The sequence below is a fragment of the Dama dama genome, chromosome 23 (assembly GCF_033118175.1).
Source record: "Dama dama isolate Ldn47 chromosome 23, ASM3311817v1, whole genome shotgun sequence".
Classification (NCBI taxonomy): Eukaryota; Metazoa; Chordata; class Mammalia; order Artiodactyla; family Cervidae; genus Dama; species Dama dama.
Window position 1 is genome coordinate 79166658 of NC_083703.1, and position 20158 is coordinate 79186815.

A 20158-nucleotide genomic window follows, 5' to 3' on the forward strand; every position below is an offset into this window, starting at 1 on the left:
CTGCTGAAGAGACCCCTCGTCTGAGTCCGGAATCTGCTGCCAGGCGGCAGGCTCGCCGTACCTTGATGCCGGCGTTCCTCAGCGTCTCCAGGGTGGGCCTCACGTCCGCCTGCAGCTGGTCCTCCACACCCGTCAGGCACAGCAGCTCCATTTCCATCTCCAGGCTCTCGATCACCGTGGCCACCTTCAGGGAGCGGTCGTGCACGCTCAGCTTGGCCTGGACGTAGCGGGCCTGGGACACAGCAGGGAACACGGTCACGCCGTGCGGTGGGGAGGTGCAAGGCAGGCCAGGCCCATACAGGGCAGCGACCCCAGCCCCTGGGTGAACCTCAAAGTGGTGAAACTGAGATCTTCGGCCTCCTTCCAAGTTCATCAATCCAGACACCGGAGGTGGAGAGACCAGAGTCCCACCCTCTGCTCTGCGCTCGCCTGCTGTGCAGCTCCCAGCAGGTCACTAAACTTCTCAGAGCCTCAGCTGTCTTCCTCCATGAAGAGGCAATAACAGCCCCAACTGGACTGAGTTTTCACAAGGATGAGCACACCTCTAGACCTCAAAAAGCAGTAGGCTCTCCCCCATAAACATACACTGTAACCAAGAACCAGGTTGTCTAAAGATGAAGTCCCACTTCCAAAGACTATCAACCCAACCCATCTGTTTATCCCCTCTTTATACGGTTAGCAAGGATACAGTCATTTCAAAGCATATGCCTTTGAAGTTGAGAAAACGGCAGAATGCATCAGGGCTAGAACTCCTGTTAAATCAAACTTCACAGAGAACTCATGCGTGTGAACAGGACAGACTGAGGCACAGCTTCTCTGGGTGGAGGAGTGCAAGAGCCCCAGAAGCCTCTCTCTGCAACCTGCTCTCCCTCCCTTCCAGTCATGTATAAATACAGTCATTCAGCTTTGTGCCAGGACAGGCGGTACAAGAAGGACCCCCCTCAAGGAACACACAGTCCATGGGACAGGGTGACAATTGACAAGACAGATTTATACTGGAAGCCTTGGCTATGAAAGTCAGTGACCTAGTTCACATCCAATACTTTCTACAGCTTAAAAAAAATCAGAGCCCCAAGAAAGTTTACCATTTCAAATTTGAAGGTTTCATTTCAAATTTCCTAGAAGATTTACAATGACGACCCTAAGTGCTGGGGTACAAGAGCAAGCCAGACCAATAAAGTCTTTGCTCTCAAGATGATTTTATTCCAAAAAGAAGACATTAAAAAGAACGTTGAAATACACACATAAACAAAGTTATCATATTATAGCTGTTGATAAATGCAAATGAAGAAAGCTCAACAGGGTGACAGTGGGAAGGGATGGGGTGGGACTACCTTAGATGAGGAGACAGGAAGACTTCTCGAAGGAGGAAGCCTTTGAGCTGAGACCGAAAGGCAGCAAGGGAGGGGGGCCACGGAGTTCCACAAGGGAGGAGCATTCTAGGCACAGAGAAGAACCTGGTGTGCTCAGAAGTGACATGGGTCTGGGCCAGAGCAGAAGGAAGGGAGGGAAGATGGTGAGGGGGGCGGGGCTCAAAGCCAGCAGAAAAGCCACAGAACCCCTTACCTCGAAGTCTTGATACTGCTCCTCTGCTAGAGACTTCTTCGCCACCACGAGCACCCGGAGCCCCTCTCGGGCCATGTTTCCACACTGAAATGCAGACCCCGGTCAGCGGAGAGCCGTCCCGAGAGCTCCGAGTCCCCACCTCTCCCTGGGGCTGGCTGGAGGCTGAGGCCGATGGGACCCCCTTTCAGTCCAGGGAGGACCCCTGGCAAATCACAACAGTGCTTTTTCCTAAAGCCGTCTCCCTGAGCAAACCTTCTAAAAGGGGTTCAAAATTTAAGTCAATGCAGTCTGACTTAAATCTGGATATTTCTGCCTCATTGGAAAAACTGAACCTCTGACAAAAGCACTTTCCCAAATGGCCACAGTCAATGACGCTGCAAGGCGGCTATTCCCATTAAACACAGTTGTCAGTATGCTGCCAGTATGTTTAACACACACAGTGTGGCTCTGCCGGAAAACACATCCTGGCCTGTCTCAGTCAACTGAGTTACCTGCAAGGCCGGCCCCTGTTGGCATGTGGGATTATTATCTTGCTAATTAGGAATTTTTTATTACTGAGTTTAAAATGTGACTTCTTCACCTGGAGCTGAGAGATGACACAGAAACAGCCTGAGACACAGGCAGGTCCTTCCCTCCAGGCTGTGGCGAGTTCCCACATCACAACCTGGGACAAGGCAGCCTGGGCCGGAGCCCCACGATGCCCGCCTCCTGGTACCCACATCCCTGTATGACCACCTGCCCTGAGGATGCAACGGACCCAGGGCCTTGTTCTCAACAGACAGAATGTGGCAAAGTGCAGGAAGGTCGTTTCAGAGAAGGTGGCTTCTGTTTAACCTCTGTTCCCTGGCTTGCTCCTCTGACAAAGCCAGGGCCACGTGTATGCTGCCTACGCACAGACCCACAGGGCCAAGAGCGCGGCTGCCTCCAGCCAGGGGCCACTGCAGAGCTGAGTCCCGCCCCCAACCGCTAAGTGAGCTCAGAAGTGGGTCCTGCCCCAGCCGAGCCTTCAGATGAGACCCCGGCCCGAGACCTGAGCGGATGGCCTGGCTGAGCTGTGCCTGAAGTGCCAACTGGGCGGCCTGTTACACGACCACAGAAAATGCACACAGGGACTCCCCTCCCCGCTGCACACAGGGGACAGGCTGCAGAAACAGGCCCTGTTCCCGCGTCCCGCGTCGCGCTCACCTCTTCCTCCAGCCAGTCATTGTACTGCACGATGCCTGCCATGACCACGTCCGCCCCCTTCATGTAGAAGGTGATCTCCCCGGTTGACTCATCCTAGAGAAGGGGTAGGGGGCAGGAAGAATGAACACACAGGAGGAGCCCGCCTTCCGCACCAGTGCCCGCTGCCCGCGAGAGGCGCCGCACACCGTCCTTCCCCAGCAGATGTCGCGGCGTTTGCTCACTTGGCCAGAGATGAAAAGGGAGACAGGGGGCGGGTGGTGCGGGGTGGGGGAGCTCACTTTGGGGCAAAGGCCACAGAAAACAAAAGAAAACTCAAAGCACTTGGAAGATCATTAAAGAACGAAAGCAATGTCAAAAGGACAGAAGAACTCTCTGTTTTTGCAGTTATCACTGTTCTAACAGCAATGGACTCCCACACTGTAAGACCGTTTTGAATCGATACACAGCACTGCCAGTGTGGCTGAAAGGTGGTCTACCGGAAAGAGTTTGGGAAGTGAGATAATTCTCGAGGTCAGGGTTTCTCAGCCTTGGTGATATTAACATTAGGTAGGGGCTGGAGAATTCTCTGACACGAGAAGGCTGGACTGTGCATTGCACCATCTCCTGCAGCATCCCTGGGCCTCCACCCGCTAGATACCAGCAGCAGGCCCCATGATGACAACCAAAATCTCTCCAGATATGAACCAACATCCCCTGGAGGATACAGCGCCTCAGCTGAGAACCAAAGATCCAGGTAAAGCTGAACCTTAGCTGAGGTCCAGCTGGACCTTGGCTCAGCCCTCGAGCCGAGGACTCAGCTAGAGAAGAAGGTACAGAGTCTCGGTCCACACTAAGCAGATGTTCTGGGGCGAGGGTAACATTGCAGCCCAGGCATCCAATGCTTAGACCCAGCACCAGCTCCCGGCTGAGTGCACCTGGGCAGACTACTTCTCCTCCCTAGACCTCGCTTTCCTCCTCCATAAAGCCAGGGTCCTAACAACTCTTACCACACGGCTTGCTGGGGCTTAAGTGAGGTACTCTACATAGAGCAAAAAGCAAAGGGCCAACATCTACAGACACTGCTGACCCAGTGTTATTATTCCTGTTGGAGTGACAGGAACTTCTCAAGACCTTCAGTTGCACTGCTTATAGAAAACAGGGGTCTGAATGAGGGTGGTTTTGTCCCCAGGGAACTTCCAACACATCTCGACAAGTAACTGACTGTCTCAACCCGGAGATGCTACCAGCATCTAGAGGCTAGAGAACAAGGATGCTGCTAACCATCCTACGGGCTTCCTGGGTGGCTCAGTGGTAAAGAATCTGCCTGCCAATGCAGGAGACGTGGGTTTGATCCCTGGGTGGGGAAGATCTCCTGAAGAAGGAAATGGCAGACTGCTCCAGTATTCTTGCCTGGGAAATCTCATGGACAGAGAAGCCTGTAGGCTACAGTCCAAGGGATCACAAAGAGTTGGACACAGCTTAGCAACTGAATAACATCAATCAGCCTACGATGACCAGGACAGTCCCTGCAAGAGAGGCTCATCCGACCCCAGACGTCAACAGTGCAGAGGTTGAGAAACCCTGGCTTTAAGGAACTGCTGGTGAAATTGCTGATTCTTATCCCATGACTCTTTCCTCAGTGACCTTCATCACAGGAAGCCTGGAGGCAGTGAAGATGGGCAAGGGTAACAGCACAACCACCACCCCTTGTGCCTAAATTCTACTGCCCCATGGAGCCCAGAATGCATGTCTGTAAGCTCTTCGTGGAAGAGGAAATAAATACCCAGCGCCAAATCAGTGGTGTAGTTTCATCTTCTAAAGTAACTTCTGAACGCCTCTGATCACTGACCAACTTTTCGAACAGCATACTTACTCATAAAAGCACCCACAGGCCATGAAGAGGCACCTGCATTTTAAAAGCATCACAAATGCAGGCTGCTTCTTTGATGGATTGCATCTATGCTTGCTTGTGACCTGGGCCAAAGATAGCTATGGGGTCTGAACATGAAAGCATCAGGTTTCTCTTTTTGTTTGTTTCATTTCCCCTTCACCCTAAACGTGTTGTGGGAAATAATGCCCCCCACCACGGCTTCCTCTACTCCAGAAGGGACTCAACAGAGCTTGGACATCTCGGCCAATATAAATACTGTATCGCCTGTCTCCTCCCGTTGGTCATTTCCTCCCACCAAGTTCACCGTGAGGTTACTTTGTTCCCATGTTACGGCAAGATTACGCTGTGAATTTACAGAGGTCTGCCCATTGCGTTGCATCATTTTGGGGCCTCATCTTTTTCCACTGTGGTCTGATTCTGGCACCTGTTCAAAGGCTCCTTTTATTCAGACAACGACAAGGGTACGATCTCTACCGACGACACGACTTCGGCACGCCACGTGGGAAGGGCGTGGGGAAGGCGACGGAACATCTTGTAACACAACGAAAACAAAACCAGCGGGCTGGCCCCAAGCCAAACACACAAGCTGCAAGGAAACCGGCTTCTCGAACCCAGCCAACCCTCTCAGGAGAGACTCACGCAAAGACCAGACCTTGCTTTGTGAGGGTTAAGACACTGCTCAGTTCCGTCCATGAGCTCACAGGTGCTTGAGGGTTGACGGGGACTTCCCTGGTAGTCCAGAGGTTAGGAATTCGCCTTGCAATACAAGGGACACCAGTTTGATCCCTGTTCGAGGAACTAAGATCCCACATGCTGAAGAGCAGCTAAGCCCAAGCGCCATAACTAGGGCCTGTGTGCTGCAACCGAGACACAACTGAGCCAAATAAATAAAGAAAAATTTTAAAAAACAAGAAACTGTAACTGTCAACAGTCACTAAACCAAGTTGAGAACCGTTTGGTAACTAATGGCAAACCTCACATCCGGTAACTGGACAAACAACAGGCAGAAAAGACGGACACCTTGGGACAGTTTCTCAGCCCTGGCCCGACGACCATGTGGGACGGGAACATTCTTCGTTAGGAGGCTGTCGGGGCCTCTACCCACGAGATGCCACTGGCAGCATCCTCTGAGTTCTAACCAGCAAAGAATGTCCCCAGACGTCCCCGTGTCCCCTGGGGGTGAGATGGCTCCAGGATGAGAAACGTCTGGTGAAGACAGGACAGTGAGGTTTGTGCAGAGACGTGAGCTAGTCCCACGGCCCTGACCTGCACTCGGCAAGACCAAAGATAAAGAGGGAGACGGGTCAGGAAGTACAAACATCAGCCAAATAATCCACATTTCATTAAAGACAGTCGAACAAAGATGGACGTGCACAGATTCACTGTTGGGAGTAAGAAACAACAAACTACCTAAGTATCTGAGAGAGGGATATTTGACTAAATAATGCCACGTTTTTCCCAACAGAACACTAAGCATGCATTAAAAAATAAAAATGATGTTTTAATGACAGGAGAATATTTTCAGCATACCTATCGGTCAATGGAGGGGGTGGGAGTTTACAAGTTTTAGGTAGAGTTTGCTATCAATTGGATAAAAATGTGTGTGGCTATTTACACTCATTTATGCTTAGAGAAAAAAACAGAAGGGAAATTCCCTGAAAAGCCAAGAGTGAATGAGTCTTCAGGTGGTCAAAATACAGATGAATGGTTCTAATCCCCGGCTTTAACATGTATTTGTTCTGAATGCCCTGGGTGAATGCTGATTTTTTAAAGTATTACCTGGGAAGGACAGAGCGCCATTTTAAAATACAATAGATTTGCCCATCCAACAGCATCACAGACATACACCCCATTCTTGCTGGGGGCAGAGCCAGGGGTCACGGCTCGTAAACTATGATTCGAGTCTGGGCATGAGAGCCCTTTGCCACGCAAGGGAGGGGACGTACAGGGCCCACTTCTAGAACAGCTGATATCGGGACTATCTGATGATGACTCAACCCCCAAATGACTCCAGCAGAGCCCGCGGCCCTAGAACTTGGAAAAATAATGGCTGGAACAAAATTGAAGTAGGAGACAATGACTAATTCCTCAGGAAACACCCACCCAAAGGGTTCATGTGGCTGCTTCTAGGCCATGGACGTTCTTGACATCAGACATGAAGTCAAAACGTGGTCTGAAGGCGTGGGGCAGGCAGGATGCAGGCCAGTGGGGAAAGCAGGGACTGCAAGGGAGAAAAAGCCCTCATCCCACTTAGAAGCTGCCAAGGATATACATCCAGTGGAGTCTGAGGACTTACTGGCATCAGGGACATAAAAATCCCTTAAAGCGTGTTTTAAGGCACATTCCTGCTGTGTGTCATGGGACCATCAGGACCCCGTCTAACTTTAACCTGGAGAAGCGGCCTCGTCAATGACTCCCACGTCCCCCATCAAGTGTGGGGGCTGGACCCAGTGACCCGCTTCTGAGAACAGAATGAGCCACAAGTGTGTCTGCTGCTGCTGCTGTTTAGCCGCCAAGTCGTGTTTGACTCTTTGGCAAAACCCCATGGACTACACAGCCCACCAGGCTCCTATGTCCATGGGATTTCCCAGGCAAGGATGCCGGAGTGGGTTGTCATTTCCTTCTCCAAAGGAAAGGATCAATAAAAATAATTTTTTTTCTCCAATAAAAATTAATTTCTAAAAAAATCAGACTTGTTTGTAAGAAATAAAACTAATTAAAAATAAAAGCAATTTTAAGGTACGACTTAAAAGGGCATCTACAGCTTCCTTCATATAAAGCTCAAAGAGACAAAGTCAGTCAGTGGTAGGAATGGGACAGTGGTTATACCCTCGTGGGGAAGAAGGACGCAAAACCAGAAAGAGGCACAAGGGAGCTGCTGGCGTGACGGTGGAGGGGTTCTGTCCTTTTCTGGGCGCCAGGCAAGTGGTATTCATTTTCCAAACACTTAAGCTGTACATTTATGGAGTCTGCACCTTTCTCTCTGTATGTTGTACTTCCATAAAAGTTTCAAAGAATTTAAAAAGAAAATCTGAAATATCAATGCCAAAATGACTTGCTGCTGTGTGATCACATGTTTTTCACTAACTTTTGTGATTCTATGAATGAAAAATCACTGAAAATATTTTATTACGATAAAGGTGTCAAGACTATTCAATGGGGAAACAACAGTCTCTGCAGCAAACGATGCTGGGACAACTCTATATCCACAGGCAAAAGAATGAAGCTAAAACCCCTACCTCACACCATACACAAACATCACTCAAAATGGATCAATGACCTAAAGAGATAAAACTACAAAAACTTTTCAAAGAAAATATGGGGGTAAATTTTCATGACCTTGGGTTTAGCAATGGACTCTTAGGTATGACACCAAAGTCAAGAGCAACAAAGGAAAAAAATAAGTTGGACTTCATCAAAATGAGTAACTTATGTGCATGAAAAGAATTTTATCAAGAAAACAAAAACATAAGCTACAGAATGAGAGAAAATATTTGTATCTCATATCTCTGATAAGGGACCTAGACCATATAAAGCACTCTTACAAGACAATGATAAAAGACAACCCAATTAAAAAGTGGGCAAATGACTTGAACAGACATGTCTCCAAGGAAGAAATACAAGTGGCCAATAAGAATATGACAAGATGCTCAACATTATTAGCCATTAGGGAAATGCAAATCAAAACCACAATGAAATACCACTTCATAGCAACCAGGATGGCTACAAAGAAAAGAAAATGAAAAATAACAGGCACTGAGGAAGAGAAACCAGAACTTCACACACTCCTGGTAGAATGTAAAGATGCATCATTTTGCAGAAAAGTTTATCAGTTTCTCATAAGGTTAAAAGAGAATTATCCAGCAATTGGGAAACAGACCCAACAATTCCACTGCTAGGCATCTATCCTGGAGAACTGAAAATAGGTACTTACATGTTTTTACTTGAGTGTTCACAGTAGCCAACTATTCACAATAACTGAAAGGTGGGAACAACCCAAACGTCCACTCATGGGTGAATGGATAATCAACAAGAAATATTATTCAGTCGTAAAAAGGAACGAAGTATGCATACATGCAGCAACATGGATGAATCTCTAAAACATGAGGCCAAGTGAAAGAAGCCAGGAATATTGTGTGATTTCATTTATATGAAATACCCAGAATCGGTAAATCCTAGAGACAGAAAGAAGACTGGAGACTTCCAAAGACGACAGGCAAGGAGGTTTGAGGAGTGACTGCCTAAGGCTATGAGGTTTCCTTCTGGGGTGATGCAAACTCAACAGAAGTGGTGGCCATACGACATTATGAATGTACTAGGTGGTAAAAAATTAACCATGTCATGAATTTCACCTCAATAGAAAAGAATATATTTTAACTAAATGAACGAATATACAACGGGAAATGTATTATTACCAAGAGTTGCCCAATCTACACTCATTAGACCTCTCACTCTGAAATTGGGCTGACCAAAAAGCTGAGCAGCTATCACAGATCTGCCCAACTGAAGAACAGATTCTCTTTCGGCAGAGGGAGCTGCCCTCTTGTCAGTCTGAACAGCAGGCAATGCGAGAGGAAGGAACGGGGAAGAAAGAATGTGTGCGTCCCGGCCAGAGACACACACCAGACAGGCGTGTTGCTTTTTTAAATAAAAAGCAATTTTTAGCCATAAACAAAAGACAACTCACCCTCACGATGATGCCCATGCGCTTGCTTTCGTAGGTAAAGGGGAAGAGCTGCAAGATGGTGAAGTTCAGGATCTGGTCGCCAGGGGTCCTCAGCTGCATGGAAGACTGGTCGCGGCCCACCAGCGTCAAGCCCACGCTCTCGGTCCACTGCACTAGGGCCACCTAAACGAGACGCAGGCCGAAGGTCAGACACACAGGCAGGCGTCCCGGCACACAGGTCAAGCGAACGAACAGGAAGGTGGATGGGGAAGCGGAGACAGGTGAGCCTGAGCACAGCCTGCATCCCTGGGGAGGCCACACTGGCCTGGTGACTCGCCAGCACCCCGCTCAGGCCTGGGGGTGCCCAGGGCTCATGGCTGCCTCCTCTTCCCTAAAGCAGCCACGAGCCAGACCGTGGAGACAGCTACGCAGGTTCAAGGGTGACCAGCGCAACCAGGGGTCCCATCAGGAAGCACCTGCAGCAAGCCAACTGCAAATATCAGGAAAGCAGCCACATGATGCGGGCGTGGGGGGGCTCCCGCCCCGGCTCCCCATTAAACCTCACGAACGCCCAACTGGGAGGGGATCTACAGGAGCTCCCCACTGGGCAGCTCCGCCCGCGAGGGCAGTGTTGGGTGTTACAGCCAAGCAGAGGGTGGACGTTTGCTCTTGGCATCTTGTGGCGGAGGCCAGGAACTGCTAAACATTCTACATTGCACGGGATAGCCCCCCTCCCCGACAGAGAATCACCCCCACCGCACCCCACACAGCAGGCCTGACGAGGGTGAGGAGACAGGCTCGGAGAAGCTCCCAGGCTGTGAGCGGTGATGCTCCAGGGCCCGAACCTGGGTTTACCTGGTGCGCAGCCATGCCCTCCACCGCCCTCTGCACTTGCTGGGGGCCTGGTCCTGTCACCAGCTAAACGTTTTCACAGCCTGAGCAAGGCTTGCTTCGCTGCCCATCAAAAGGCATGGAGGATGCAGGTTCCAAGGTGAGGACCACTGCTGGGAACAGCAGCCGGCCAGAGCCCGAGCCCCAGCTGGAGGCGGTTGACCCCCGGGAATGGGGGTCCAGGGTGGGCACAGCTTCCAGCTTCTCAAGAAAAACCAGAAACCTGACCTTCTCCCCAAGCATTCTCAACTTTTCAACGTAAGCAAGTAAGCTGCATGTTTTAAACGCCCATGAAGAAAGTGAAACATGTCCGCACATGAAGCTGGCCTCGGGTCTTCAGGGAAAGAAGGAAAGAGAAGTAGAAAAGGGGGAGACAGGAGAGCTGGGAAGGGGCGACCGCCCAGCCCCGACCCCGGCGCCACAGGAAGGGGGACGGGCCGGGGGTGGTGGAGGACGGGCAAGGATGAAGAGCTATGGTGGATGAAGGACAGCCTCGTGTTTACTTGTCAGAAGAGCCCACGGAGGCAGGAACTACCAACCAGCTCTACGTGGGGGGGATGAAGAAACGGTCTCAGAGACGGGAGGGGAGCTGCTCCCAACTGGCTGCTACAATGGGCTGAGACGAGCTCTAACCCGAGGTCCAGCTGACCCAAGTGAGAGGTCCAGGACGAGTGCCCATCCGGGGCCATCCAGACGCCCATTCTTGAAACAGGGGCACGCACATCAGCGCATCCTCAGGGAGTGCCTGGCCACCCGACTCCCCACCGCCATCGGAAGTTGACGGGAGGCACCGGGGGCAGAGTAACAGCCCCCAGACACGCCCACCTCCTAATCCCCATGACCTCCACCTCCTAGTCCCTGCCGACCTCCACCACTTAGTACCCACCGACCTCCACCTCCAGAGAGAGGGCTAATCAAGTAATATTTTTTTTTTATGTGGACCAGTTTTTAAGGCTTTATTGAGTTTATTACAATATTGCTTCTGTTTTATGCTTTGGCTTTTTGGCCACAGGTGTGTGATATCAGCTCCCCAACCAGGGATGGACCCACACCCTCTGCACTGGAAGGTGCATCTTAATCGCTGGACTGCCAGGGAAGTCCCAAGTAATAATTTATTTTTTGGTACTAACTTGCCTAAGTCTTCAGAAACGCATTCATGTAACCGTTTGTTCTAATCACTCTGAATTTCAGTATGGCCTGTCTTATCTGCTAACAATTTTCTTTCAAAGTTTAAAATGAAAAGAATCAGTAAATATTTTGAAAATCTCATCCATATATATGAGAAAGACGTTGAGTAGTGGGCTCAACTGGTAAAGAATCCATCTGCAATGCAGGAGACCTGGGTTTGATCCCTGGGTTGGGAAGAGTCCCTGGAGGAGGGAAAGGCTACCTACTCCAGTATTCTGGCCTGGAGAATTCCACGGACTGTATAGGCCATGGGGTTTCTAAGAGTCAGACATGACTGAGAGACTTTCACTTTCATGTGCATTAAAACGCTCACTGGGTAATACACATGAAGAGAAATTCCTTCCAGCTTTTCCTTTTCTCCATGTATACTACTGAAATATTTTAGCATGTACATGTATTTCTTTTATTTTTAGCATCTTTAATTTTGATTAAGTAAATAAATATCCCTATACAATGTGAGATATTATAAATACCTAGGTCTATACAAGACTCAAAAGCTTGACTAAATTTACATCCTTCTTTACATACCAATTTAGTAACAAAGAAAAAATAATTCTTCCTCTGATGCTTTCTAACATGACTGCTAGGGAAGAGATTTTTTTTTTCATCCTTGCATTTAAACAACTATTATTTCACTCCTTAAAAACATATTTAATTGTTCTGAAATGATGTGGAAAATCTCTAATACTGGGCTTTAAGAAAATACGCTAAGTCCCCGAAAACCTATTCTTAATGTCAATCAAGAGGACTTCTCTGGTGGTCCAGTGGTTTAGAGTCCACAGGCCGATGCAGAGGACACGCCGTTGATCCCTGGTCCAGGAAGGTTCCACATGCCGTGGAGCAGCTAAGCCTGTTTGCCATGACTACTGAGCCCACAGGCCCTAGATTTCACAATGAGAGGCGTCCTTACAGTGGGAAGCCGTGCACCGCAATGATAGGCGGCCTCCACTTGCTGCACCGAGGGACAGCCTGCGTGCAGCCACAGAGCCGCAGTGCTGACCCAGAAAAGAAGAAAGAAAAAGGATCCGAAACTCCAAAACGGGAAGCGGCTTTCAGGGCTGCGGGGGCAGGTCTGGCCTCAGCCAGCCCAGGTCCCCCGGCGCAGACTCCACAGGAGTGCGCTGGAGGGAAAGGGGAACTGGAAATCTCAAACGAGCACCAGCGCAAGTGTTCCCGGGAAGCGTGAACTACACCGGCGTGGAAGTATCTTCTCAGCCTGCGTTCAGCTCCAGCATCCCCCCACCGCCCCCCACCCTCACCCCTGGGGGCCAAGGTCCTAATGGAAAGCTTCAAGGCCTCCTCAGGGGCTGATTCCAACAGGATATGAGCCCTGCGGGGGCCTTTCTTTCTCACTGTCCACTCTCTTACTCCGACAAACATTAAGTCAGCCTTAATTTAAAGCTGATTTCTATCAGAACATGTGAAGTCCCCAGGGGCCTACTCAGAAGAGAGCGGATTGGTTTAGAAGGCATGAGGGGTAGGGGTGCTCTCTAGGCCGTCTCAACTGCAGTGGGGACAGACATTTCAGAGGTCAAGAAGGGATGCTACCTATCCCTTCCCAGAACAAGAAGATGTGAATAAGGCTGCTACTTCTCCTAGGCGGTCAGAGCTTTAGTTCAAAAGAATCATTTCCTATTGCCAAATCATCAAGTCTCACCTGAGGTCTCATTGAGTCTTGCTGAGTACGGGGTCTTAGAGGGCCTCAGTGAAACTATTTGGAGGTCAGGACGGCAGCAGAAAAAGACATCTCGTAAGGTGGCTCAGTATTAGAGAATCAGCTTGCCAATGCAGGAGACACAAGTTCGATCCTTACATAGCGAGTATCCCCTGGAGAAGGAAATGGCAACCCATTCCAGTACTCTTGCCTGGAGAATCCCATGGACAGAGGAGCCTGGCGGGCTACAGTCCATGAGGTCACAAAGAGTCCGACTGGGCGTTCACGCATGCGTAAGGTAAATGAATCAACAACTTAAGAGTCAAAGGCAAAGGCTAGAAACCAAGAAAGTGCCCGAGGTGGGGATCCGGCTCTGTGAGTTGGCTGCATATTCTGATTTGGATCAGGAAATAAAAACAAAAAAAAACCAGAGTCTGCTACTCTACTCTGCCCCCACGAAAATAAAAGCCTATCTGAAGAATTCTCGCCAGAGCTGCCCATGAAAGGGCTTTTTCACCATTTGTTGGTCAGCAATGAGCCATCTGTGATGTTTTAATAATTTTCCCTTTGTACCTGGGAATGTGTGCTTGGGAATTATGCCAGGCAGGCTAAAGAGCCTTGAATTCTTGTCAAAAGCAGGATACATGAGAAACATAAGAACATGCACAAATCCGCTATCTAATTTATTAATAAAAGGGTTCTTTGGTGGCCTTCCATCAGATAAACAGCCAGGCTTACAAAGAGTGGCCAGTCTGCCTGAAGCCAGCCTTTCAGTATTATAAATGTATCCACAGATCTAGGGTATTCTTTACTGAAGAAATAAGTTTCATAAAACTACCATATGACCCAGCAATGTCACTACAGGGCATATACCCTGAGAAAACCGCAATTGAAAAAGACAGAGATACCTCAGTGTTCACTGCAGCACTGTTTACAACAGCCAGAATAAGGAAGCAACCCAGATGTCCATCGACAGATGAACAGATAAAGAAGTTATGGTACATATATACAATGGAATATTATGCAGCCGTTAAAAGGAGGGTAAAATTTGAGTCAGTTCTGATGAGGTGGATGAACTTAGAGCCTATCATACAGAGTGAAGTAAATCAGAAAGAAACAGGGATCATATATTAAAGCACATACACGAAATTTAGAGAAATGGTGCTACTGATGAGCCTCTTTGCAGGGCAGGAATAGAGATGCAGACACAGAGAACAGACGTGAGGACAGTGCAGGGGCAGACGAGGGTGGGATGAACCGGGAGTGGTGCTGAAACATGCACATTATCACACGCAAAAGAGAGCTACCAGGAAGCTGCCCGAGGCTCTGTGACAACCCACAGCGGTGGGAGGGGGTGGGATGGGGTAGGAAGGGGGTTCAAGAAGGCGGGGACATATGAACACCTGTGGCTGATTCATGTTGATGTATGGCAGAAACCAGTACCACACTGGAAAGCAATTATCCCCCAAACAAAAATAATTTTTTTTTAAATCAAATAGGTTCCAAAATGTGCCACACGGTAGTTGCAGGTTTGACTCTCGACAGGATTAGGGCAGGTAGTGGACTGGGGCAGGGCAGGCCACCGGGGTGGTGGGGGTGGGGAGGGTGGGGGGGCGCCTGGGGAAACAGGCGGCAGCCACCCCACGCGGCTCACTGCTGCCAGGCAGAAACTGGGCCCAGTCTTTCCAGATTCTCATCTTTCTCAGGAGAAGCTGACTCTTCTAGAACACTAAATGATTTTTAAATATTGCTGATTAAAAAAAAAAAAAACCATCACGGAGCCAGCAACGTTTAAGAATCAGTGGACAGGCGGTTTCCCGGGGGTCCAGTAGTTAAGACTAAGCTTACACTGCAGGGGATGTGGGTTTAATAGCTGGTCGGGGAACTGAGGTCCTGCACACCACGTAGTGCAGCTAAAAAATTTTTTTCAAAAAGAATCAGTGGACACTGTAGTAGAATAAACAGCCACTCCCTGATCTAAATTTTCTTGATCTTATTACTCAAAATTCAGCCTCCTATCACTTAACTCTGATGAAAATGAATATCTGAGAAGGAAGAATGGCATCATCTCCATTAAAATTCAGCCCTTTGGAAACGACTCTTTACTTAATCCATTCTGGCCAAAACTGACATGATGCGGGACAGAACTTCTACATGTCTGTCCACAGAGGGGCTCAAACCAAAGAAGGCTCATATGGCAGTTCTCTAGTGTCCCCACAACCCCGCGGTCCTACCTTACACAGGACCCCTCTCTTCTGAGCAACCAAACTCCTATTTCAACATTCCAGCCCACCGGTTAATAAATGACAGTGATGGAGGGTTTTTTATCAAGTTCCCGAGCACTGTTCTCTGACCTCACCCAATGGCCTGGCAACGTGATGGTGGAGCTCCACCAGCCTCCCAAACCTCTCTGCGTCAACACTGCACGCTCCCCCGAGCACGCGTCTAATGCTGGCATGGTCCACGGCCTGGGCTGAGATGCAGGCACCAGGAGGCCTTCAGGAGAGACAGGGATGCAGTCGTGGGGTGAAGAAAAAAAACTCAAGGCCGTGAACAGACTGGGAGGTTGCCAGCCCCTCCTCAAGGCCACGAGCTTCCCTTCCCCTATAGCTTTTCTCCTCGCTCTTTGCAACAGGGCTAAGAAAACACAGTGAGACAACTGGGACCTTTCGTGCACGCCGCGATGTGCAGAGAGACTGAATACGCAAGGCTCTCCATCACGACATTATTTATGACGGCCAAAAGAGGGGACCACCTAGATGTTATGCTTGGGAGACAGGAAAAATCATCTGTGGTGTATCTCAGCAGTCACTAAGAATCTTTCTATCATAGACGGTTACCGGAAAGGGATAATGCAAGGGAACAAGTCAAGGTCATTGAACATATAAGGTGTATATATATATATACACACACACACACATACTAGAGAGAGGTAGCAAAAACATCGAGATACTTTTGGCCTTTTTTCCTTTTCCTTTTTTCTTTTTCTATAAAAAGCTCTTGCTACTGTGTTCGCTTATGCATACATAATTTATTTCCTTTCGGCTGTGCTGGGCCCTCGCTGCTGCACAGGCTCTTCTCTCGTTGCAAAGAGCAGGGCCTGCTCGCGAGCAGCAGTGCTTCGGTGGTTCCTCTGTCACAAAGCCAGGCTCTGGAGCACAGGCTCAGCAGTTCCCCGGCATGGGGGATCTTCTCGGATCAAAGACTGAACCCCTGTCTCCTGCACGGGCAGGCGGATTCCTTACCCGAGCCACCAGGGAAGCCCTGTCACTCTAACAATGAGTGCACGCCAAGCTGCTTCAGTCGTGTCCGACTCTTTGCGACCCCATGGACTGTAGCCCACCAGGCTCCTCTGTCCATGGGATTCTCCAGCAAGAAGACGGGAGTGGGGAACAAAAAATAAAATCCACCTCTACAGCAGCTGCACCTTCACTGCACACCCCTTTTTTACGTCACCCCGTCTGCAGGACTCCCAGCCCCTGACATTTGAATGGAGGCAGGCTCTCCATCTCCGGAGTCTGTAGAAGCCCCCTCCACTACACCCCACCTCTGATGGTGCCAAACATCCTGGAAACTGGACGCATTCAGGGCGAAAGCGTGTGTGTTCAAGCCTCCGGGGGCCACTTCTCCCCAGCAGACTTCATCCATTTCACTTCCCCGGGGAGTCACTGTACTGGGGCGGGGGAGGGCGCTGCCCCCAGGCTGTAATCAATAGCTGAATAAAGACACTTCAAGGCTTCCCAGGCGGAATGCGCACAGGAAACAAATTTAGGAAATCCTGCTTTCTGTTACAGGAAATGAATCCTGGGCCAACTGGTAGGAATTACTCCAACAGCCCCAAAGTAAAATGGATACTGGCTTCTGTATGTATTCCATCAACTGACCTTGCCCGCACCAGTGAGGCTTTATTGATATAGAATTTCAAAGGTGGGATTCTAGACCCCACTGCTCCTACGTGGAATCCCACAGAGAGCTGGAAACAGGACGACTTTCTGAAAGAATTCAATGGCAACAGATTCAGCCAACTTTCTGTCAGATGGTCTATTTACATAAACAGATTTCTGTTTTGAGGTATGCATCTTTTGAAGTATTTTAAAAGGGTGATGGGGAAAATATTAACAGTGGTGACACCTTTTAGTTGGGCTTCCCTGGTGGCTCAGTGGTAAAGAATCCGCCTGCCAATGCAGGAGACTCGGGTTCAATCCGTGATCTGGGAAGATTCCCTGGAGAAGAAAATGGCAACCACGCCAGTATTCTTGCCTGGATAATCCCATGGACAGAAGAGCCTGTCCATGGAGTACAGTCCACAGGGTCACAAACAGTTGGACACAACTTAGCAACTGAACAACAACACACCTTTAGTTAGTAGGGTTTTGGCTTACCTTTTTTCTTCTCTACACTTTCATATATTCTATCATAAACCTGAAATAACTGTGTAATTAAAAAAACTGTCATGGGGAAAAGGAAACCAAGAAAGTAATGCTGACCTCTGTGAAGACACCAAAGACCAAAGAAAATGTCTTTTAAAAAAGAAACACTATTCAGAATCTTAGCAAAACAGAACAAATCTGAATCCAAAGGCGATTAACAGGCAGCAGAGATAAAGGGCTCTTCTCTTTAACAAAAAGGAGCTGAGAAGCACAAAGCATTCCATGGAAGATTTACCTTCATGGAAAAACCTTTGCACAGCCCTAAAACAAATATATCAAAGTTCAGCAGGAACCAGGCATGTGGGGCAGGCATTAAAGACCATCACAGATGCATGTCAATAGTCAACAGGAGCCCAGAGGCACAAGGGCTCATCCGACCACCTACATTTGGAACCTGTTCGAATTTAAATTCTACCAAATACCCACAAGCTACTGGTTCCCAATCCACAACGATCAAGACTCTGGTCCTTTCTCACATGGACCTTTCAATGGTACCATCCTCCCATTCCCAAATGGAAAAGCAAGGACAAGCAGACAAACCCCGGTGGAGAAACAGTGACAAATGTGACAAGCTTTTGGTTCCAGGGCAGAAGTCCCAAGAGATCAGTAGGCTCATCAATAGCTATAGTCCCTCCCTCCTTTTCTCTTTTTGCACACAATTCCCATCTCAGAATGTGGCCAAGGGCTACCACATCTTTCACCCCTGAAAAGCCTGGTTCAGGTATCAATGGTCACAGATCAACCGGGCTTCCCAGTTTGAGCTCTTCCACAAATACGGAGCAGACAGGAAGGAGGACTCTCCCAGGAGACACGCTCCATTGCCCCAGAGAAGGAGGAAGAAAGGACCTCATGGGAAAGTCGCACCCAAGTGTCCTTCCTGACCTTTGGAGAAGATTCCCGTTGTGCCTCTCTCGACCACATCAGCTCACTGATGTTCTCAGAGGAGTCCGGACCTTCAAAACGCATTGAATGAATTTCAGCCTGAATTCCTTCCTTCCCCGGAACAGCTCAGCCGAAGGGGTACAGGGGCAAAGCCTGTTTCTGTTACGGGAAGCACACGACCGAAACCGCCCACCCTGGCCAGCACCACAGTAACCATTTGCGCGAGGAGGAGGTCCTGGTAAGGAACATGGAACTAACGAGCCTCCACCAACCGGAAGAGCTCGGGAAAGGTCAACAGGAGACGCCACATGTCTGACCACCGCCCAGAATCCTTCTCGCTGGCACCCATTTTGGCTGAGCAATGCGTGTGCTACCAGAAAGGACCCTGAGTCAGAGTGACTGGTCAGAGAAAACCTGGAAGCTAACCCCGTCACCCTAAAACCCAAGGCTGTGAGCCCCACGGTGGAGCAGCTCTCCTGGGTTCCCTCACCCTCATGCTCTCTACCGCGGTGCCCCTTCCCAATGAAGTCTCAGGCACGTGTGTCTCTCTGGACAACTCCCCAAGTGTTAGACAAGAGCCCGCTCTCGGGCCCTGGAAGAGGTTTCCCTTCCTGCAACATTTCCTTTAACTCCACCTACCAAGGCTTTTGTCTACAGCTTGTTCACCCACACGCTTCACCAGGAGGCAGAAGGCAGAGCCAGCGAGAGCAGGTGCTGCCTGGGTCCACCCTCTGGTGCTCACCAGCCATGCAACGTTGGCCAAGTTGCTTACCCTCTCTTTGCTTCTGTCTCATCTGTAAATCAGAGATCATGATAGAAACCGCCTCCCAATGCTGTTGGAAGCATTAAACAATAATAGTCACTGACATGGGTCAGGCGGTAAAGAATCCACCTACACTGTGGGAGACCCGGCTTCAATCCCTGGGTCAGGAAAATCCTCTGGAGAAGGGAATGGCAGCCCACTCCAGTACTCTCGCCTGGAGAATCCCATGGACAGAGGAATCTGGTGGGCTACAGTCTACGGGATCACAGAGTCAGACACGACTGAGCAACTACCACTTCCAGCACTCTTCCAAAGCTGTTGTAAGCATTAAATAACAACAGAGACAAAGTTTCGAACAATCCCCGGCACGTGGTAAATGTCAACTGTCATTGTTGTTCAGTCACCCAGTTCTGTCCAATTTGTTGTGACTCTATGGACTGCAACATACCAGCTCTCCCTGTCACTCACCATCTCCCGAAGTTTGCCCAAGTTCATGGCCATTGCATCAGTGATACCATCCAGCCACCTATCTCATCCTCTGACGCCCTCTTCTCCTTCTGCCATCAATCTTGCCCAGCGTCAGGGGCTTTTCCAATGAGTCAACTGTCATCACATACATATTAAAAAAAAAAAAACTTCATGTACCACAGAAGCCCCTCCCTCCTTCTTGAAATTAATAATAATAATAATTGGGATTCCCTGCAACATTCGTAGAAGAGTAAAACGGTTAAAAAAAAAATCCCAGGAAGCACTTTCGTAATTTACATAAACATGTTCATTCATTTGACTGGCGGGATTTACTGACCACTTACTAAAAGCCTCACAACACCCTCAGACCCACCGTGAAGAAAAGAAACCTGCCCAGGTGTGGAGCTGGGAACCCAGGATCCACATGCTCAGCTGTCTCACTCCAGCTGCCCCTACAGATGTGGCCTGGAGTCTTGTTTAACGTGGACTCCTAGTGCCTAGCCCATGGGAGGCCCTCAAAGATACCTGGTGAAATCATGAACCCAATTACACCATTTCTACAAACATCAGGTGCAAGGATGCCCATCAGAAATGT

General features: G+C 49.2%; 1 protein-coding gene across 5 annotated transcripts in view; it reads right to left on the bottom strand.

Moving 5' to 3' along the window:
* The window catches only part of ATP9A (ATPase phospholipid transporting 9A (putative)), a 122068-nt gene that overhangs the window by 23980 nt on the left and 77930 nt on the right, over positions 1-20158 (bottom strand). For all 5 annotated transcript variants that reach the window (XM_061127521.1, XM_061127525.1, XM_061127522.1 and 2 more), the window contains 4 exons: positions 9309-9470; positions 2752-2844; positions 1567-1650; positions 62-232 (listed from right to left, as the gene is read on the bottom strand). In XM_061127521.1, coding sequence (XP_060983504.1) covers positions 62-232; positions 1567-1650; positions 2752-2844; positions 9309-9470 — 510 coding nt within the window. The remainder of the gene's footprint in view (positions 1-61; positions 233-1566; positions 1651-2751; positions 2845-9308; positions 9471-20158) is intronic.